Source organism: Lagopus leucura, unplaced genomic scaffold (assembly GCF_019238085.1).
Source record: "Lagopus leucura isolate 7727_CA_CO unplaced genomic scaffold, USGS_WTPT01 Super-Scaffold_650, whole genome shotgun sequence".
Taxonomy (NCBI): Eukaryota; Metazoa; Chordata; class Aves; order Galliformes; family Phasianidae; genus Lagopus; species Lagopus leucura.
The window spans coordinates 6201140-6224568 of record NW_024962253.1 but is presented as its reverse complement, the minus strand read 5'-3'; the positions used below and the strand labels follow the sequence as shown (position 1 = coordinate 6224568).

Sequence of the window (23429 nt, the reverse complement as noted above, 5' to 3'; positions counted from 1 at the left end):
AAAGAAAAGAAAAGAAAAGAAAAGAAAAGAAAAGAAAAGAAAAGAAAAGAAAAGAAAAGAAAAGAAAAGAAAAGAAAAGAAAAGAAAAGAAAAGAAAAGAAAAGAAAAGAAAAGAAAAGAAAAGAAAAGAAAAGAAAAGAAAAGAAAAGAAAAGAAAAGAAAAGAAAAGAAAAGAAATCCTGAGGTGCTCAACACAGCACTAGACATCAAAAATTAGACTTCAGAAACTAACCAGGGATAAGGACTAATTTGTTGCTGTCCCATAAAGCATTTAACTGTCTGGATTGTTTGTTTCTTACCAAAAGCTATTGCGCTCTCTACATTTTAAGTATTGTGATTAACGTATTTTACGTCCAACATAGAGTTTGTTAGAAATGATGTTTTGTAAATTGCTCCTCTGCAATCAAGATGTTCCCTCTCCATTTTTAATTTCCACTGCAAGAGGTTTGACTCTGCTCCATCCTTGTGGTAAATCAAGAGCTACTTTTGTATATCAAAATACAAGAGTAAAATTCACTGAAGTGTTTCAATTATATTTTTCTCTTGATGTGACAGAACTTCAACATGAGAAAATTAAGCTTGTATTTGTGAGAATGGAAGTTATTCTTCAAGAAGAAGTCGTATAAATCCTCATCTCAATCACAAAATGATAGTATAGTGCAGAGCTATGATTTTGTTATTTAACAATATTATTAAAAATAATAAAAAAAAAGACTCAATCCTACAAAGCACTTGTGAGAACAACAATGTACCTCCCAACACAGCCCACCACAGCACACAAACAGATCTGTTCTCAGATCTTCTCTGGAAAGCTCCACAATATTGTTATTAATTAGGTTGATGAACATGCATGTTGAAAATGAAATTGCTTTCCTCTTAAAAACTCAATCCCTCTGCCAAAGACAATTCATCTGGAGCTCCCAGACTTTTTCTGCACACTGAATCTGCTTCAGATGTGTACCTGAACACAGGTGTTCACAAGCTGCACTACGCAGCAATCAGCCAGTTGTTTCATATTTCAGATCAATGGCTTCTCTCTACTGCAGTGAATATTGGATAACCCACTATCTATTAAAACACTTCTACTCAAGCCAGATTCCACTTCATCTTTGGAACAAATGATCACTGGATTCAGACATTTCTAGTTAGAAGGACAGAAGGCAACATCAACCAAAAATTTTTGCAGGGACAAACTCAGCTGGTCAGATTAAGTGCAAAATGGTAGGAATAAACTATCTTCTGTCATTCAGAGCACATTCCCCCTTCTCTGCATTTGCTGGATCCTACAAGTAGTCCCACTGAAGTCAATTTGACCAATCTTAGAATAAGAGTCCATTCAATCTGAGTAATGGATATTAAAACCTGGCCACCAGTTTTCAGTCTGTGAACAAGTTTTTACGTGTTTATCACGTCTAATCTCAATAAGGAATGTTCTACTGGTGTCACTTTAGAACAAAATCATGAGGAAAATAGCACATTTCTTTTTAATGACTGCATATCCAGGCAGCTACCGTTAAGAGAGTAAAGGTTGTGTGCATTTAGCCAACAAAGAAGAGTAATAGTCTTTAAGAAAACACTGCCTGGAGTGGATTATTAAGAAGAACCGAATTCATGAGTAAATAAGCCAGATGGGAGTAAGTCAGGCTGGGGCATTCCCACTCTCAGTGCAATAAATCCCTAATCTTGCTTGAAAGTGTTTTCTACAAATAACAAAAGCAAAAACATTAATGTGGTATCACTGTTGGCCTTGAAAAATATTCTATTTGTGTCCAGGAACCCTGCTATGTAGCTGCACAGTTTAAATCAATCAAAGATTAACACATTCTCTTATTTCTTCTCCAGTAAAAGTACATATCGACTGACCTGATCTGAGTCTTTCATTTGAGCATTTTTCCCTTTTCTGCAACCACAGCTCATGAGCAGTTTTGCATCTCCAATGACTTTTCCCTACAAGAGAAAAGGCAAGAAAAATACCATCACAACCTGAAATCAAAGATTGAGTTATTTGTATTTAAGACAAGAGACGGGGAAAGAGAAGGTATTAGGGAAACCTGTGGACTCATTTTTCATTGCTTTGAGACACTCTTCCATAAAGAAATAGCTTCCAAGCTACTAAGGAGACTTCTCCAGGGACCATCATTACCTCATCAGTGAAGTCACACAGGGGCACAAGGAAAACACAGTGTTTGGAAAAATAACAGCAGGAATATGAACAAACCAAAGTGAAAAAGAACAGGTTATTTCAACCCAGTGCTATTTCAACCTGGAGATTTTCATACACATACATGGGTAGGAACAAATCCATCGCCCTCATGAAGCACAATTGCCAGGAGTGACTTGAGGTACAGATCCTATGTCAGCACTCACATTCACCATTAACAAATTGGTACTAATTTGAATTAGCATAACTAGATTCCACAAAATACAGGCCTACAGGCATAACTTACCCACATTCAGACAGCTGGTCCATATAACTAATACCAAATCCTTGCCAGGACTTCAACAGACCAACCTCACCCAACACCACAGTCTGCTAGCATAAACACTGAATAGCAATAGCACAGCACAGAAATAGCACGCTGGGTCCAATGGAGATTTCCAGAGGAACAATTTCCTCACCTTTCATTTGCCTACATAGCAGTTTTAAGCTGAGTTCAGCCAACTCCTTTTGATTGACAACCCCTTAGGTTGACTGAGCAACAGCATTCTCATGTTAACCTAGTTTTTTTCTAGGGATCATTTGAATTACTTTTGTTCTTTATCAAAGTTTTTTTTTCTTTTATCAGAACATGATAATCTCCAAATCTTCGCAAATCCCCATGGCAGAAAGGGGTTGGTATTCTAGATTTGGTCGCAATGCTGATTAAGTTCAAAAAAAACACAATTGAGATCCCATGAACACATAATATTTATATACTTTCCCATAGACTCACACTTGGCCTATTTTTTTTTCTTTTTCTTTCCAAAAACTTTCACTGTCTGCATCTGGAAAACAAATACTCTCAGCATCAGCTAAGCAAGAGGGTGAAAAAATCTTCTCATATGTAGCCATGGAGAATCATAAGATTTCATCTGGATGTATTTGTTTGAAAAGAATACCACAACATTAAAGCAGTTGATGAGTTTAACCAAGTGGAAGTGCTCTAAACTAAATGATGAGGAAGAGAAAGGGAATGATTAAAAGGAATTGCAGCCATCGCTCACTGTCAGGGCACAGCAGAGAGCTGACCCTTGGTGGCAGGAATTACAAACAGGCCAATAAACTTCAGGTCACCTTGGAAGAGCTTGCAAGTGGCCAGGTGTCTCTCTTGGTGACCCCAGCATCTCACCAGTCTCAGGAAGACCCAATAATGTGCAAAAATTATTTTTCCACCTTCTCTCTGCAAAAGAGACACTGAAACAGGGGGCACGGTAAAGGTCATACCTACAACTTCAGTAATTCAATCTGTAATATCTTCAAAAAGTATTCCCCAGAAAGAAATGATTAAACTAAAAAGTAAAGTAATTGCATTAAGCTATTATGTTGGAAAAGAGAGCACAAAGAAATGAGAGCACAAAGAGATGATCATATTCCTAAGCAAAGGCGACCTTCTAGATACCAAAAGTACATAAGGCAAGTTATAGATACAAGAGGGCCTCATGGAGAGCCCATATTTCTAACAGATGGGCAAGACATCTCAGGGTGCCTATAGCAGTAACACACCTTTGTTTAGGCAACTGGATCCACACATCACTTGTGGTTGGTCACTTTATTTCAGTGCACACAGAAAGCCATTACTACAAGATAAGAAGCTCCGCATTTGAACACCAAAAACCAAGGAAAAAGTTGAATTTTTACATCTTTCTCTGGCTTATATAATGCAGTCCCAGACAAACAACCTCATAGCAAGCTACATCAGTGTTCTTCTGTAAGGCTGGAAATATCACAGAAATGATGGCAAACCATAATCACATGGACAGTCAAGAACAGAAGGAAGATATTAACCCAAAACTTGATAGCATTTTTTTCCTTGATAATGCAAGAATGCAAAGGCTATTCCATTCCTTTTAAAAAGTAAACAGAAACAATATGCTGCTTGAATAACCTTATCTCCTTCCATTTCCAACTGCTGATGTACGTTTCTTAATGGGCATCACCTGAATTAGCTAATGCCTTCACCTTTTTAGGAAAGCTTTTTTATGAACTGATATTTAATTTGGGAATAGGTATCTAACATTAGACAGCCAAGTTGAAAGGCAAAGGAGGAAAAAAAAAAAAAAGCATATGGACAACATTTGCAGCCAGTCGCAACTCTGTTTAAGAGCAGATGGAGGCCTTGTCATTCAGGGGTTTCCTCACATACACCAGGCAGTTCAGTGGGGATAGGGAAAGGGGCTTCTGTTTGGATGCTTCTGTCTGGAACCAGATTAGAAGAAAGCATGCTTGCCGCAGCACGTGCCTTGTGTTATATTAAACATGCATATGCAACTTCAGCTTTTATTCAGCGATCTGAAACAGAACCCTCCAGGGTGCTAAGGGTCAGCAAGTTTTTGTTTGTTTATTTCTGTGTTAGTTTACAGTTTGTAGTGCCCAAGGATTTTGTTAAGAAATTAAAACACCTCACCGGGTCTATCCTGCCGTAGTTGTTGCCTCCTAATCTACCCCTCTCTGCTCCATCCAGCAGCACAGTCCTGCACTCCTGATGTTTGCAGGGGAAGGAAAAGAGCTTTGACTTGTTGGTGCTACAGACATTCGCTCTTAATTTACAAAACCTCATTCCATGTTTCATAGCCTTTTAATAGCAGATCTGGGGAGGAGCACTGTGATCTTGGAAACTGACAGATGTATTACTATTAAGTGTTCCTGTGCTTCTTGCCTTTGGTGTGATGCTGTGGCTTAGAAGCAGGTAGGCACAATCATTTCCAGTGGAGGAGCTTGCTTTGGCTTCTGCTGGCTCCCACACATCTCCAGATTTCCCCTTCCCAAGGCAAGGAGCAAGAATGTTCCGTAGTGAGCACAGAAGAGGAAAGCAAAAGTGTCTCGTGATTCTACTTGTTATATCCCTGTCACTTGGTGAGTCCCACCGGGTTCACCAACTTCAACACACTGTGAGCTCTGGCAGTTGGCCAAAGTTTGCAGAAAAAAAAAAAAAAAAAAAGAAAAAAGAGAGAGAAAAATAATAATTATTATAACAGGATTGATTATCTCAGCTTCATGGGCGACTGGTCGCTAGTTTTAGAAACCTGTGGTCAAGAAACACTGAACCATGTCACCCAGAAGTCAAATGGGGGCCAGTCGCAACTACCTTTGCTCCAGCAGATCCAGAGAGCACACAAATCCCTGCTGCCGGGGCTGTCCCCAAGGCTGTGGCAAACACCAGCATCACTGCCATGCTCAGAGCTGCCAGCCCCATTTAGAAGAGTCAGACATGACGCACATGGCATTGGCAGGCCTCTGCTGAGCTGCCAGGCTCTGTGCTAGGGGAGAGCTGGCTGGGATTCATGGGAGGATTCTAGAGTGTCATTGAAGCAGGGAGGGGGGGGAAATAAATGAGAAGAAAAATTTGGTCACCGAGCTTCATGCAGCCATTCTGTTGTTCACAGATGATGAGCACTATTTCATTCAGGAGCTCATGGGCTCCTCACCCTCTTGCACAAACATCCAAAGTTGACCCTTCTGAGGGGGTGGCACTCACTTAAAGCAGGTTTTTACACACCCCAGTCTAACACAAGCTGTGTTAAGGTCTTCCTTCTGCTCTTCCAAATCTGTGGCCAGAGACAGCAGCACAATGGGTGGCCTGGATCAGCAACTCCGTTCCACTCACTGTGCTGCCACTACCACATCTTTCTAGGCATTAATCTATTCAACTCTCATCAGCATTCCTCATGTTTGAGCAGCAGCCACTGAAAATACTGGCAATGCCCTCACCCCCAAGGCACTGGCACAGTCTTTCCCTCACACTTCCAAAGACCTCTGAGCAACAAAGCTGTGAACACTGCCAAAAGTGGGACAGTGCCAGCAGCTGCAGAGCACCTCCTTTGAAAGTCCAGGTACTCTGCACCTTCATCTGACAGGGTCAAGCACACATACTATTTTGCTTCTTGCTTTCCTGATTCGTACTCAAGTTGGGACGTAGCCCTGGGGATAGATTCCATTTCTCCTTGGAAAGTCCCAGATCTGACCTTGGCTTTCAAATGTCTCATGCTCTCCCCATCTTTCAAGTTTCGAAATACCCAGCTAAGGAATAAGCATGTAGGTAAGCAATGCTGTCCTTCTCTGATTCTTTCTCCATCTTTTCAAATATCCCAACATTTCCAGCACAGGGAAGTACCTCTGCAACCACCTTGCCTGATATCCTGCAGAAGAAAGGTGAACAATTCAACCTGTTGCCATGCTGCTGAGACTCACAGCTACTTTTAATTGAAACCACTACCATTTTGCACTATTTTAGACCACTAAGTAAAAAGCATGGGAGAACGTGATGGTTTTATCATGTATTTCTTTCCTACAGACACAGTTCATTCTTTGACCAAGAAAAGAAATTGTATAGCACCACAATGGTGAACCCTGGGAATAAAAAATAAAGGGGGGGTGGGGGGGGAGGGCTGGTGGAGCTGAAAAAAACATTGAGTGAACAGTATAATCAGTATTTATGGTTTTTATGCTGTTCTGCAGGGGTGACACACAAGTCTTGAAGAAATCAAGCCCAAGTGTCCACAGAGGGACACTGTAGAGTGGGAGAGGAGAAGGGGGAAGCTGAATCCAAGGTGGAGGCAAGCAGGAGTACAACAGACAGCTGGTGTTTGGGTGGTGGTAAATCACCCTGAAATGAGCCTCTTCCCTCAGCTCAATGAGGCCTAAACAACAAAGGAAGGCACAGCTTGCAGCCGGACAGCCTGCTAGCCAACCACAGACACACATGACAGCTTCATTCAGGAGCCCGGAGTCAATACAAAAGCTTCGAAATCAATCCGACATCCTGCGACCTCAAACAATGCACCAAATCTTCTCAGAATTGGAGCCCCAAATGAGGGGGAGCAGCATTCAAGGGAGATCAAACCACAGGGCTGGCATTGAAAGGGACTAAAAAGGAGAAGAATGTTCCCAGTTTATTAATGGTGGGGTCTGGCCGGCTGCATCCCAGCCGCCATAGGTTACGTTCATTAAAGGGTAGCACTTTGCTCGCATTATGCAGAGCCCAGAGAGTATGCGTGCCTGAGTGTGCCCCTCACTTTCCACAGATCAGGATGTGCCTTTCTGCTTAGTACTGTTGTCTTCATCAGAAATTCCTCCTGTGTGAACCACAACTGTGTTTTTTTCCCACTTGAGCAACTGTATGGGCACAGATGTGAGCACACCCTCACACATACGCATGTTCGCTCTCAGCCTTGAGCTGAAAAGCATAAAGAAACAGAAGTAGGCTCTTTCCAAGGAAGAAAGCCCTGCATTTCACATTTAAGCAAACCCCTTTCCCTCCTTTCAGAGCTTTCAGCTCTCACACACACAATCTACTACAAAAGACCAAAGCATTACGTGATGGTTGCTGCTGCCGAAAGAGTTGATTGCTCCATAAACACTTGCGTACATCCAAAGCCATAAAGAACCTGGTCCAACATCAGAGCCAAGACCCGAAAAACATAAATAAAAAAAAAAAAAAAAGAAGGGCTTCACTCCCATGAGCTTCCCCTCCAGATGGGATTGCCCCTCTGGGGCAATTTCACCTGCAGCATCTGTCTTGCAGCACAGCATACAAACAGCACCCTCCCCCCATGCATGTGGCACCAGCAACAAAAAGGCCAAGCAAATCCTTTTTATCAGCTTGTCTTTGAAGGCAGGTGGAAAAGTAGAATATGGACACACAGAAAAAAAGAAAAGGATAAATACAATTTGCAAAAGTGCTGTTTGGATTTGCTTGTCCTAATTATCTCCTTTTCAGCTGCCACATCTTTGAAAGAGTCAGACCTTGCAAGTTTTCTCCTTCTCAGCTGCAGAACCCAATAAGGAGAGCTCACATTAGGAGGTCAGACTTGAAAAACTTTTTTTTTTTTTTTTTTTTTTTTTGGTACTGAAATGGGAGTAAATGAAGAGAAAGAGCTGAATTTTTCAAAGCTGTCTACAGATTTTGATGTGTATTTCCCACGTGCTTTCACTGGAGATGTGTCAAAGTCCAATCAACTTTGCTTTTAAAGTGTCACACTGATATTATATTCAGAATAGAGATGGCTGTAGAAGCTAGTAATCTCCATCAAATTGGAGAAATTTAGGTGCACAGAAACCAAAAACAATATACATTCTGTAGGAATTAGCAATTTCAACACCTTTTGTTATGAATAGTTGGAAACGTATTATTAAGACACCATTAAAAGATAAAAAATAAAAAATAAAATCTAGGACAAAACAAAGTGATATTCAAACACCAGGCAGGAAGACTGGAGCAGAAACCACCTGGTTTATCAACAGAAAGCAAAAAAAGCCTCTCCATTAACATTCATAGAAAGAGGAAAAATGCAACCAGGTTGGGCATGTGCCCAAAGATGTGGTAGCTGAGTGGTAGGAAACCAAAGAGGGCTACAACAATTTATAGCAATACCGATGAAACAGTCTGCAGAGAGCAGGTGGAGAAATATTCAAGGTTAAGTTTTATTGTGGGATAATAAGGCTGAACTCTTTCATTCTATAGTGTAGTCTCTCCATATTGAAATAGAAGATTTTCTTTCAAATATACAGTGAATCCAAACACAAGTTTTTCAAATGTCAAGAAAGCCAAGCTCTTATCTGGATGACTTTTTTTTTTCTTTTTTTTTTTCGCTTGCATGCTCACTTTAAACTCTGCTGTTTGAATAATTTAACAATCTATCTTAAATATTTCACCAATAAATCACAGGTTTGTGTTTCTATTTCATGTTACAACTAATCACTGGAGGAATGCCCAAGCTGGAAGTCAAAATTCTTCTCCACCAAGTCAGCCATGCATAATAATTTCTCTACAGACTCTCTAGTGAATTAAAACTTCTCCGCAGAACTCACATCATATAAAGAGTTCTTTGTACAGAAGAGTGCAATGGCGATCTGGGACAGTCTGTATTCTGCCAACAGGGTTTGATATTTCCAGAGCTAATTGGTTTATAGAGGTTCCCTCATCCAGCCAAGTGCAAGCTTGCAGCTCCCAGCTGAATCTCATCCACACAGAGCTAGCGTCCCACTCTCGTGATGCAGAGGATGGGAGCAGGTACCAAGAAACCCCAAATCCCATTCAGCATCAAAAGGAATAAATCTTTGCAAGTTTATTCTACAACTGTAGTGGAAGTGTAGTTTTGGCAACCACACTCCAATGCAGATTTGATACAAAATTAGCATATTTGTAAAAACAACTGAGAAATAGACCTACCCTCACCCAGACCCCCAAAGTTCCCATTCACCAAAATGAATCCAGTAAACCTCACATAACTACAATTTAGTGCAATTAAGCCTAATTTTGTCCCTAAGCCACTGAGACACATTCAAAGCAAGACCTACAGTCATCTCCCCCAGCAAAAGCCAAAATGCATGAACTGAATAAAGAGATAGCAAGAAGTTTGTGGCCAATATTTTGGATCCAAAAAGGAAAATGGAATGAAATGAACACAAGGATAGGAGGGAAAGAGCTGCAAATAAATCAATAATCTGCTTTTTTTTTCTTTTTTTTTCTTTTTATTTTTTTTAAATTTTTGTATGCATCAATTTTTATTTGGTGTTGTTAAAAAAGAAACAAACCTTAAAAAGTAATGCTTTTTCCTTCAGAGGAGTATGCAGTAGATGATCTTGCATTCTTACACAGCAGTGTATGAGCAAAACACATAAACAAAAGTGGAGGCACACAAATTCGTGCATGCATACACAAACATATGCACAAATAAAAACCACAATGGGCAACATGACTCCTCTCCTGCAGCTGGAAGAACATCCTCCTGTCACACTTCCTAACAGCAGTGAGCTTGCCTACGGGTAGGCAGTGAGATGGAAACTAGAGATACATCCTCCTCCTCGTTTGAGGACAGAATCTCCATCTTTCCTGTTCATGTGCAGCTGACAAGGCTTCCTACACAAACTGACTAGGAAACTATTTATTGCTTTGTGGCAGAAGTGTGATCAGGGCTTCAGTCCTCTGCACACCACCTCCCTCAGCTGAGCTGCTTCATCCCAAGAATGTTCACCTTCCTCCTGCTCCTCCCCTCCAAGTTGCACTCTTCCTCCTGTCTGGCTTTTGTAACTTATCTCCCTGCAAGCAACTTCCCAACAGGAACTGAAATTGAACAGGCTGCCCATATGCCATGGCTCACTTGTTGTCTGTTCACCTCACTGCCATCTGGCCACTTTGCTCAGCCAAAGGGGGAAAAAAAGTAGTTGGGAAGGGGGGCTAGGAAGAAGAAGAAGAGGGATGAAGCCAGATGCAATGAGGATGAGGAAGGATGTGATGATGCTGTCTCTCACATCTGCTCCTTGGCCAGATTCCCAGATAGATCAGTAATAGAGAGCAGCAGAACCAGTGACAATTAACCCAAACACACTCCTGTTTATTTAACCTGTTCAGAGGGATCAGGCCATGTGCTGCTCCCCTGGCAAGAAGGCATGGTGTTCCAGAAAGGAGCTTCCCACTGAGAAACCTCCAGCCAGAAGAGGCAAACAGAGATCTCTCCAGGACAAAAATATAGAAAATGCACAGACTGCAGAGAGTACAACAGCTGTGTTACCCATCTCAGATTTTCCTTAACTCTCCAATTTTTTCTGTACAGCTCCTCAAGAAGATGAGCAAGGATGTGACTGGGTATGCAGAGAGGGGCAGGTCTGCTCTGGTTTTAATGCATACTAGTTTGTAATGCTCTTAACCCTGAAAAAGCAAGAAAAAAAAAATCAAAAGGGAAAAAGCAGAATGAATCTGAAATGTCTGATTATTTCCACGTTGCTCTCCTAAACACAAGCAGGTTTTAAGCCCTAAGAATTTCTGAGCATAAACATAGCTCGTTATTTCAGAAGGAAAATAAATGAAAAAGCTCAAGAAACTTCAGAGCCATTGCTAACAATTTGTGCCAGGCTAGGAAGAAAGTCTGTGAGCACAGCTATGGAAATATTAAAAGTTTTTTATTCTTCATGCTAAAATGAAAACCTCAAAACTAAAACGAATGAAAAAAAAAAGAAATAAAAACCTCAGAAAAATAATATAAAAGAAATGAAAACTACACAGCTATTTACTCAGCAAAATTAAAAAGGGGGCAAGAAAACTGCATTTGCAACACCTTTTACTGCAATTTTTCTTAATTTGCAGTGACGCATTTCTTACACTTGAAAAGGCTGGTGCACGTGGTGATAAGGAATTTAATTGCATTCCAGTCCTTTTACCCAGTTGCATATGTATTTACCTACCAGAAACAGAAGCAGAATTCAACTTGTGTTTGTCTGCAGAGTGCAGACTGTGGGTAGTGGAGAAGTGTGTGTGCGAAAACACACGCCTCTCACAGATAGGTATCAGAAGCCATACACTGGGCTCATCTCAAGGCAGCCACCACAGTGTCATGAGATGACAATAATTACCACTACAGCTCCATGAGATCATGGCAGGGAAGCCCCTGCAGGGAGAGACAAATGGGGAGAAAGAACAGACCTCCCCTCTCTGATGTAGCAGTGCTTGCACGTGGGCATAGAGAAACCCAGGTGCTTCCCAGAAGGAAAGGTGTTCATGCAGAAACCATTAGGGAAGGAGCTCTTCCATTAATGGTATGTTTACACCTGAGCCCTCCACAAACACAGAAGAGGTGATTCTGATTGCTGGTTCTATCTTCTGATTCACACATATGTTTTCACATTGCAGCTTGACTCTGCAGTAGAGCGGAATGAGTTTTTTCCAAGTGTGATCATTACTCTGTTTGCAACCATTGTGGTTTTGGAAATGAGGAGTTGTTTTGTGAATGAAAAATACTTTGTGATAGCAGAAACAGAAAAGAGAAAACTGCCTAAAGCTGAAACACAGTGGCATTTCTGCGTTCAGTACTGCTGTGGCTGATTTGCAGCAAGGCCTCCAGCTTTGGGAAGCAATCTGCTAGAAGTAGCAATAGCAGTAACTGTCAGAGAGAAAGTCCATTCCCACTCAGAAGTTGAATTCCACACAGGTTTTGGCTGACATCACCAGCTGATCCACACCTTGCTCTTGTGGTTTATGACCTCACCACGACACACCTCTATGGAGTAATTCCCTTGTACCTTACTGTAGACCATCCATTATCCACCACCTAATTGCTTCCACAGTGTGGCTGCAACAGAAGTATTTCCTACAGCTGAACATTTGTGTTCCCAAGAGTTGGTACCTGCTGAGCCAAGTTCCTCATCTTTATACTAGATGTTATGTTACTACACGGGAAGGTGTTCCAGTGAACAGGAAAGCACTCAGAGACAGAAATCAATCTAATTCCTCTGCGTGGATTTTCTTTGAAACATGAGGATACATGACTGTCTGTCATTACTCTGCAGAAATAGGATACAAAGAAAGGAAAGGGGAATGGTGTCTAACACAATTTGTCCTATACAATATTAAATCAGAATTCTCTATTTTGGAATAACAATGTACTGAAATAAAATCAGCACTAAAATGCTGCTGAGAGCCATATGCAAAAGTGGGGAGAGCTGAAGAGAAGAAGGGAGGGTTTTCTGCATGTTGTTTGGTTCTTGTTTTGAGATGTGAGAGTAATTGATAGTGAGCAAATGGCATTCAAGCTGACTTGTGAACACTGTGCCCATTATGGGGTGCCAGCTTCTCAGAAAACCAACAAATTAATCCTGTGAAGAGAATAAGGACGCTCCCCATTTTGCAATTGACTGTGACACCCTGGGAGATGCTGGAAGGTTCCCACTTACAGGTAACAACTTTCACATCTGCTCTATCAGCTTTTGACCACCAAGATACAACAGAATATCTTTTCACATTCTTAGTCTGCGCAGAGAGGCTCCAACATACTTTGCATCTGCATATTGCATTGTTAAGACACAGTCCACTTATTACCATATTATTGGTGTTGCACTAAATTCCACCTCAGGTTTTGGTTGACAACCCCTGCTGATCCACACTCTGCTTTTGTGGTTTATTACCTTACCACGAAGCACATCCCTAGAGTTATTCCCTTGTTCCTTACTGCAGATCCTCCATCTAATTTTGAGGCTCTAGACTTCTTCTCCACCTGCAAGTATTTTGTATTTGGTAAGACCCTTTAAGTCTCTGTGATTCTAACCCTTTGCCCATGCTTAAGAGCAAGAAATCTTTTTGTTATAAGACTTATCTCTCCAATTAGACTAACATAAGTATCTCAGATCACACAATTTCAGAACCATCCTGTAGACTTCAGGTGTCCATATGCGACTCACTCATTTACTCCAACAAACCATTAGACCTTGAAAAGCTCTGCTATCCAAACACTGGACAAAGTCAGACATCCTGAATCCATCAAGAGCTGGGTCATTCAACCTCCACCAGGAACTATTACACAATTACTAACAGTGAAACTTAGATGGCCCACCTACGCCATGCAAAACCAAAGGAGATTCTGATCTTTCTTTATTTGCTCTAGTTGTCTGTATCTGGCCTATGCTGGGAGAAAGAATATACTTGGGAACTATCGATGTTGTGCCCAAGGAAACCCAATCACATCGCCAGTCCAAAGCAGGAAAGATGTGAGAGCAGATTTGAGACCCTCCAATCTGATAGTTCCCCATGTCACTGCTACCAACCCATCAGGTGGCTGGCAACCACACAGAGCCAGCAGAATTCATTTTAACACTCAAGGGATTTGAAGGTCCTTTACCTTTCCCAAATACTCCTATCAATTGTTTCAGTATCCAGTTAGGAATTCAGAAGAAAACAAGAAGCTACAAGGTGTTGAGTCACAGTCGACCACAAATACAAGAGCTGAGACCTTTTCCTCCATTCCAGGAGTAAACAAAATCTGCAGGGTTTTCTCTTTGTTTCATGTGTCTGCAACAGCTGAATGTAAAGATACCATAATGGCATCAGTAATAGAAAATCACTGGCCACTCTGAGGCAAATACAGCCCCCAAAGCCATTTTATTTTCACATGAATCCTGTGAAAGCACCATAGATTTCCATGTACGCTTCCGAAGCCTGAAAAACACTGCGATTTTTGCACTTTTTCATAAAATAATGACACTTTTGATGTAGACAGGGATGCTTTTTTTTTTTTTTTTTTTTTTTTTTCCATTCAAAATCCGAGGGTGATCTTTCTAACAGAACTTCAACAGATTTTTCCTTTGCTTCAAATTCCTAGCCATGTTACTTCACCATATTTTCAACATATCTTCACCTATAAGAGAACACCATATTTGACTCGGCTGCAAGAAGCAAAGTCATGGGAGAAGAATAAACTATATCTATAATTTCTAAAATACCCCAAATAAGTCCTGTATGATAAAGGAATGGATAAGTCATTATTTCAGCTACAAAAGGCTACAGAAACAGGGAAGCGACTGAGTTAGTAATACTACAATGTAGATAGCCCTTACTGTAAAGCACAGTTACTCCTTTTGGCCCCAGATGTTAGAAAGTCAGTTTCTTTGAAATGCTATCATCTCTTCCACCCACAATCACTGGGGAAGATAAAAAGCAAGGTCTGGGCTGCTGAGTCAGTTTACAAACACCCTAACAAGACATTTACCCAGATTTATTTTCAGTCACTTCTTCACTGAAACTCTGTGTCATGGGACTGGCAGCAGGATCTGTTAACCTCTTCATGAGAAATGAGCCACTGAGAATGAGACAGCATGCATGACAAGGGGAGGAAAAAAAAGGGATTTCCTCTGTAGACTGGGCTGAATTTCAAAACTTTTAGTCAGAATCTGGTTCTTCTCGATACACAGTCCTAAGCAATTGTGTAAAAGACACTGGAGATCACTGGTCTATATGAAGAAGACTCTGGAGATACACTAACCTGGAAACTGTGAAATTTAAGCTTTTTGAAACAGCAGTATAGCATGCATATAACCCCTGGAAACTCAGCTAACATATCCAAGACTCAGTTTCCCATGAAAACCGATTTCCAAAGCAGTTCAGCTCTTCTCACCACAAAGCTCTAATAAAAGACTCTGGTATTACGGGCACAATTTTAGAAGCTAAAAGCTTTGAGTGGGCCAGGCTCACTAATCTCCTGAGGGAAGCTCTTTTCTTTCTGACACATGAAGAAGTATGATTTTTCACACTGGGTTTAGTTCAAGCATCAGATCGTCACAGATGAAGGCACCTTGGTAAAGCTCAGACTTTCCATTTCTCTTGGGCTTCTTCAAATCTTCTTTCTTAGTTTCGATTTTAATTTCCTGTCTCCCCTCCCCCTTTCCATTTTTTTGGGGCTTCACATTCAAATAAAAACCAAAAGCATAACTGACTCAAGATCTTTTGTATTCTTTAGTTTTGACTCAAAATCAGAGCAGGCCAAACAAAATGAAACAAGACATCATTTTGTATTCAAAGTGACTGTAGACCTTAGAAACTCCTTTTTCACAGAAGATGACTTATGCTATCATGTTTGTGATTTGCAGGGAGGGAAATAAAAACAGAGAAAAATTCATTCTTCATATTCTAAGAATAAAACACATGTTTCCAGTTCCATGGTCTGCATCCTAGATACATGTGGGTATTGAGGTCCGAGACTCTTTGGAGTTGAAGCTCCACATCTTCTTGCAAATGTAACACAACATGTGTTGTGAAATGAAATAAAGACTTCCTCACTTTTGGAGGTGAGCAGGGATCCATGGCTGGGAACCACCAACATTGCTGCAAAATGTAGTTTTATACTGTTATTGGATCTGCTACCTCTTAAATATCCCCAAATATAAAAAAAATAATGACGTAGGTTTTTTGACCCCTCCCCTCCCCTCTCCTCTCCTCTTTTTTTTCTTTCCTCTCCTCTCTTCTTCTCCCCTCCTTTTATATTTTACCTGAGCATGATTGGATTCTCATCTTCTCATTCAGTGTTTTTTCCCCCTGCTCTTTAGCAATTACAACTAGAGCCAATAAAGCTCTCTTACTCCCTACTCCACAAGAAGAGCAGAGGAAGGCTCACATTTCTCTTAATTTCAGCACCTGGGGATTATTCCCTGTATCCTGCAATTTTGACCTCTTTTCCTTTTAGTGCCACTTGCACTTAGAAAGAAAAATTCAGTCCCAGGAGAGTATACGGGATGTTTTACATCGCGGGACAACACTTTCAGCACTTTGTTTGAGGGCTGAAAAAGGAGGCAAAACAATCACCTGCTTGAGTGAGCTCTTTGGACGAGGCAAACAAGTGACACTTTGTTCTCACTTGTGCAACCCAGGCAGCAATGGAGAGGGGTACGGGAAGGTCAAGACAGATCCATGATTTAAAGGCAGAAGGATGGTTTTGTGACTGAATGAACCAGGACTCTCAGCTTTTATTAACAGAAATTTTTATGCAGAGGGAGGGTTTTAGTGCCTCAGTTTCCCCACTGTATGTTGGTGAACACGCTGTCTACTCTCTCACAAAGTTCCTATTGAAGAAATCCCAAAAGAAATCACAAATTTATGGTGCTAAGCATCCAGAACGCCAGACACTTTGCAGATGTGTAGTTGTAAATGTATCTTTTCCCAGAAGCAGGATTATCCACACCCCAAGTCCAAGAAAAAGCCACCAGAAGGGAATCCTAGCAGACCTCAGCATACTCCACTTGATGATGATCCATGAAGAAAAGCAAGCTCTCTCTCTATTTGCTTAACCACAGACAAGTTTTGAACTTACTGATGAATGCTAACATCTGTAACGAAGACCATATTGAGTATTAAAATAAAAGAAAAAGCTTCTAAAATTCTCTTGGGTGTCTTTAAGGAGCATGAGCCTTTGAGGGTCCAAATGCAGCGTAGCTTGCTGGCCACAAATACAATGTAGCCTTGCCAAAAGCCTTCCTCCTCGAATGTAGCTTGTATTGGCATCTGTGGCACTCTCCAAAAAACATTTTATAAGCTCATCTCTGAGTTTTACGGCACAGTCGTATAGAAGGAAATGTAAACTCTTCCTGCCCTCACGCTGCCTTTTGGCTCCATGAACTACTCCTTTTTACATCTTCCTGTCCTTTCTGTTTATCTCCTTAACTAACCACAGATTTCTAAGCAAAGGAAATTACATTAATTGGAACCTTCTCAGGACTTTATCAGCTTCAGCAGGAGTATTTGGGAAATGGCGAGGCAGAAGGCTTAGGGCAACTAGTTGACAATCATTAAATCACCCCTTGGAGAAAAATGTCAGGGTATAAAAGTCTAGCAGAGTATCTGTGGTCACATCAGGCCACACCTGAATGGAATTCCCTTCTCTCAGGTGCCACAAAGACTCCAAGCAAGAGAGACCATAGTGCTGAGCTGAAGGAGGTACAGCTGATCTGTGTGTAACACACTGGACAAACAAAGTTTCCCTCTTTGCTTGGGCTCAGTTTCCTGTTGCAGTGATGTACTGACTACATGTACTTTCACAATGACTGTGACGCCTGCTCTTGTGTGCGCAGGCATCATGCATCAGCCTCACTGCTAATGGCAAAGCAGAGGTGAGTGCATCTCCATCAGCACAAATTTGGACTCCAAACCTGTGTAAGCGATAACTAAAATTGATGCCATCAGCCTTACCTATGAGAAAAACACAATCAAATGATACGGACATCACAAATTTCCTTTGGCTCCAACATGACCTCCTAGGGGAAAAGCTGCTTCCAATCTCTTTCGCCCTTATGATCTTAGTTCAGATTGGCAAAGCCATTCAAGAATGTTTTATTACTCTGTCCTGAAATGTATGCACTCTAAGAGTGGATGTACTCAAATACTGAGAAATTGTCATAATTTACATGCAGTTACATCTCATCCAAATTGTCCACTGAAGCAACTCATTTACTTCCTGACCAACAGATGACAGCTGGATCCTCATAATGTCCTTTTTTTTTTTTTTTTTTTTTTTTTTTTAAGCAGGCCTCTGTAAAGCTAATGCTGTAAGCAGTATAAGCCATGAGAGAAGCTAGACAATGAAGTTTTATCTGACAGCAAATAATACATCAACAAGTGGTAAATTCTGTGCAGTAGATATTTAGAGCTCACAGAATCAGTACTTTGACACTGTACAACATGGGAGAAATGACCAAGCAAACTGCAATCCCCAAGCCCCAGGGACTTCTGCAAGCAGAAGTGAAAAGTTTTTGGAAGCAGGTTCAGCTGGAGTGGTGTTTCAGCAATTGTCCTCCTGTATGGACCAGCTGGCTGACGTTCCCAGAGTCTCGTTTTGCAGTCTGACTGAACACCATTCAAAATATTTTCTCAATTAGAGGAGAAAACAGGAATTTACCACTTGTCTGCCTCTATTCTGTTGCCTGTCAGCATTCAGCAAATATTTCAATCGCAGCCCTTTGCATGTGGCTAGCCCCGCTCATTTAACCTTTGGCCCTTCCCTAGGCTAATCCATCGGCCCTTACCTTCCAAACTTTATAGCCAAGGGCTGACTTCAGGACAAGCCTGTGGGGAGGGGAGGATGAAAGGGGGGATAACTTATTACAGGCACCAATTTTGCCATGTGTTAGGGGGGAGGGGCGGAGGAGATAATACAAATCTCTGCTGGCATCTGGGATTTGTGCTTCCACCTCTGAGAGAAAATGAGGAAAAGTAACACATTTGAAAAAAATAAAGAGAAAAAGGAAGAGAATCTCCCTTCATCTTAGCTCTTCTCCGCACAGCCTACAGCATCTCAAGGAAGGTATCTCATCATCTCCAAAGCTTTTGCTCTGCTTTTCCCACCTCGACAGCTCTTCTCCTCATCTTGCGTGTCACCCAGATTAGTAGCTACCAATCTCTCTGTCAAAAGCTCATGTGATGAAAATAATGCCCAGAGCGCAGCCTGTCAGCCTCAGAAGCACCTGCTCAACTTTGACAGAGGATCTACGGATGGCCCAGAAACTCCATGCCGGCCCCCATCCCCAAGCACCCCACACACTCTCCAGAGGCTGCACCCAGCCATCTGCTCTATGAGAAACCACTGACCCTTCTGTCACGTGGGTGCTTTAATTGTTCATGTCGGTATTTTGTTTCTCCCAGCCGTAGATAGTTTGCTGTCTGTTATCTGTCTTTCATACGTAATTAATTGTGTTGTCTCCCTGCTCATTAGAAACAAACCTCTTGCTTCTCCCTCTCCCTCGGCCAAGCCACAGAGTGCATTATTTAGGTTAAATCATGTTTAAAGAACTACATAAATAGTAGGTCGAGTTTGCCTTTTGTCTAGGCTGAGGCTGTAGCTTGGCTCCATTCTCAGTGTGCCAGACCAGGAAAGCCCTTATCACTGGAAGCTCCCAAAGGGAAACCTCACATGGGCAAGGCAGCTCTGTCTGCAATGAGCAGAAGGCTGGGGCAGTGGGTAGCAGGAATGAGCTGCCAAACTTTAATGAGGCAGGCACAGAAGTCATTGCTGCAGAGCAAAAGCCTGCAAAGTGGATGTTTGCTGTCTAGCTTAAGATAACTGCAAAGTTGAGGTGAATTTGAGGTTTCTTTGGTGGTTTGGTTTTTTTTTTCATTTTTTTTTCCCTCCCCTCATAGCTTTAGACAGTGAAATACATTTTAAGTGACATCATTCCATACATCTTGTACCATTCACTATGATCTTGGTAGTGGTACCTACACAGACCTCTCCAGCATCTAGCAGGATGCTACACAACTGGAAGATCTCAAAACCTTTACTCTTTTAATTTCACAATTAAAAATGAAATGAAAGTTTCTGAAGTGGGTTCCCTCAGTGCATTGGTTAAAAAAAAGATTGAGGATGTGGGGATACTCGTTCAAGCAACCTGAAAACCAGCATGAATCATCACCTTTAACTCAAAATTTGAGCCAAAACATTGTACAGTGTCAGGGTAGTTCAATTAAGCCTGAAAAGTTCATTTGCTGTTCTTCCTGGGCCAAAGCTTAAAATCCTTATAGAGCCCTTTCCTGTGCAAAAACATCTCTAACATCAGCTGATGCAAAGATTTAAGGATTTAAGTAATCTTCTAGTTGGAAACAATCACTGACATGAGAAAGCTTGTTTCCTCGAGATTTCCAGCTTAGCTTAAAAGATTTAATCAATTGGATGAGATTCGGGTGAATCACCTGAACTTTTGGATACTGACTCCAGCCAAGACCTCCCATCTTCTTTATATATGCACATCCCTAGTGATACATCTGGGCTAGCCAGGCATTTTAACTGATTGGACCAGGCTCAGTTTTGCTGGAGTGCCTGCACAAAGGCTGTGAAGGGCTTTGGTGAAGGCTTCCACATGAAAAGCTCTGCAGACATATCCAGCGGTCTTATATTAAGCTAAATTACTGCTTGGGAAAACTACTTATACGAGGAATGTAAGGCAGTGAAGTTCCTTCTTCTCAACGAATCTGAGCAGAGATGATGAGAACAAAAGCCTTTAATGCTGCCTAAGACCAGTGAATCTCAGAAGTGACATGAGAAGACCATAAAGAAACAGGGCACAGTTCAGTTTTCAAGTCTATCTGCTATCAGACCTCTCCACCAAATGGCATTAAGGATCAGGGAGGCCACAAGCCTACATCATGCAAGCCACTAAATTTGCTTTTGTTGAAGATCCTCAATATAAACTTGTTGGTTAGGCTTGATGCATCTGCCAATCTATCAGGAAAAGTAGGTTATCAAGATGAACCCACCAAAATGTTAATTCTTCTCTCCATTCTCTACTCAAATTTTTCTCCTAATGCAGTGTTAGGAGGAGGCAGTCCCCCTTTCAGCTTTTCCCAAATACACAGAGACAGTAACAAGATGTCCACCATTTAGTTTGTCAGAAACATACACAGCTTTTAGAGGATCCTGTATTATTAATAATAAATGCTTTAAAAAAAAAAAAAAAAAAAAAGTCTACAAGGAAGAGAGAAAGGAAGGAAGAAAGAAAAGCATACACAAGTGGGGGAGGGAAGGAAAAAGGACAACAATCTGAGACTTTCAATGGGAATGTCCAAAAATAACACAAACAGGATCTCCCTGCCATCTGCTCCGATCCTCTCTGAATGGCTTTCAAAGCAAAAAGACTTGCCAAAACCTGACAAACAAAGCACCAACCATAAGTTTTAATGGAATACCAATACTGTGTTCCCCTCCACCCCCTACTTTTTGCTACATATACACACACCTTCCACACCCCTCCAGTTGCCAAATAAATAACACTACGCAAAAAAAAATTTGCTTTGGTTACAAAGCTGAATAAACAAGGCATAATTTTGCAAGTGCTCCCATATGTCTTTGCTTCTCTGCTTACAATGGACACTAATAAGATTTGCCATAACTAATTCATTCTTTCACACCATTATTCTTTATCTTTAAATAAATAAATAAATTCTGCTTATCCCTTGTGCATTTTTATGCAACTTTCACACAGCTGAAACACAAGCATTTCAACAGCAATACCCTGCCATCACAAAGCAGATACTTGCAACTTAGTTTGGACTGGTCAAGGGGGCTTAAAGGGGAGTTTTGATGGAGTTAAACAGAAAAGTGTTTGTTACTTTTCTCTTTGATTTTCCATTCTCATAAAAAATAAAAAGAGAGATGTCAATTGGACTGAGGGGGAATAGGAAAATGTAGGAAAGCTATGATCTCAACACCCAGGTTATGTTAGTGCATATAAAAGTTCGAAGTTTCTACTCCAAAGGCAGTGTGCTAGTAAATACCAAGCAGAAAGTGAAATTCAAAAAACAGCAGTTTTCCTATGCTTCTTCACCTCATTCTGGCTACACAGAGCAAACTAAAAACAAACACACAGAAATAGCATCCAAGGAATCTGTTCAGCCTTCACTCAGTGATATGAGTTTAGTTCTCTGTGGAGACACCAATTACGTACAGCTCTAAGATGCAAAGATCTCAGCACAAAAGGCAGAAATTGACTATATTGCTTGCCGTGCTATTTTGTTTAAAAGTGATTCACATTTCTCTTGACAAATCTGAGAAATAGAAAGTGCTTAAGTTCACACTTCTGTTGCATTTTGTTCCCTCTGCTGTTGAGATATTTTTATGTACCAAAGGCACACCTTTACAAGTGCTGACTGTCTTGCTCTTTATGCATATATATATATATATATATACATATTTTTTTTTTTTAATCAAGAACATCTGATGTCTAAATTACTTGAACGGGCAGAAGTGCTTTCCCTCTCTCTACCCCCCTCTACCAACACCCCTGAATGCCGGATCTGCCCCTCCTCCTCCAGCACACAAATGGCCTGACACCAGACAGGATGGAGGGTAGGTTCCCAATTACACTTTATTTCATTAACACGGAGCCATGACGGGAAAGGGACTGGGAAAGGTGGGGAGGAAAGAAGATGCTGGTTCCTTCACACTGCCTGAAATTAGGAGCAGAGGTCATACCACCTGCCAGAAATAAGTTGACATGGAGCAAGCTTTCATCCACCTGTCAGCTCTCCCTATGTTCCTGGGATGTGACCCCACAGTAACACCCTGTTTTGGATGGAGGACCGCCAGGGCACCCAGTCGTTCCTCACAGTCTATCGATGGAGACAGCTGAGCAGCAGTGGGAGTCTGATGGATATACCAAGCTGCAGGAGTTGGCACATTAAATTGGAACTGCAGAAGGTAGATCTCCCTCTGCCATGGCCCTGGGCCAGGCACCTCTGTCTGCCTCAGTTTCTGCTTGCAGGATGGAGAAGACACATATGGGCGTGCCAAAAACCGGCATTCATCTGTAATGCTCAGTCATGACAGTTGTAGGACACTGCCTTCAACCTTATAATATTATACACCATCCAACTCTTTTTTCCCAATCTCTGTGGTGATTTATTTTTTCATACCACTAGAAAGTAGTGCTATTTATTTTTTTCTTTTCTCTTTTACATTTCTTCCTTTTCAGTGTCAGAACATCAGTGGTATTACATTTGATGATAAACTTTTGAGCCTCTCAGTTGTCTTATTTAACCATCAGACCCTCCCTGGTTCTGCCTGCATGGCCATCTCCAACTGGCAGAGCCGAAATCCTCCTTTCTCCTTACCTCACTGTTTAAATTCCTCTCCCACTGGGCTGCTGGCTTTTCCTCAAGAACAAAACATAACCCCACTGAACAAACATTTCTATCCGTGTCAGCAGCCATGAGAAGACTCCTCTTGCTTTCAAAGCTCTGTAATTTTTCCTCAGACCTCACAACACATTCAACACCCTTTTTGACTTCCCTCATGGCTCTAAATCTAGATCAGTTTTGGTTGCTTTGTCCAGTCTTTGAGCTTGCTTACAGAATCCTTATGCTACCTGTGCTCTTTACTGAGGCTGGACAGTCAGCTGCTACCTGTATTTTAAGGTTATACTTAAGAGTCTCTCTTACACCTGCTACTTGTTTGGGTTGTTGTTTCTTTGTTTTTTTTTACCCCTAGTT

At 41.3% G+C, this 23429-nt stretch overlaps 1 protein-coding gene across 1 annotated transcript in view; it reads right to left on the bottom strand.

The window, feature by feature from the left end:
* Positions 1-23429, bottom strand: part of SETBP1 (SET binding protein 1) — a 276753-nt gene that overhangs the window by 240561 nt on the left and 12763 nt on the right. The window contains exon 3 of the mRNA XM_042862289.1: positions 1864-1947. Within this exon, the coding sequence (XP_042718223.1) occupies positions 1864-1947 (84 nt within the window). The remainder of the gene's footprint in view (positions 1-1863; positions 1948-23429) is intronic.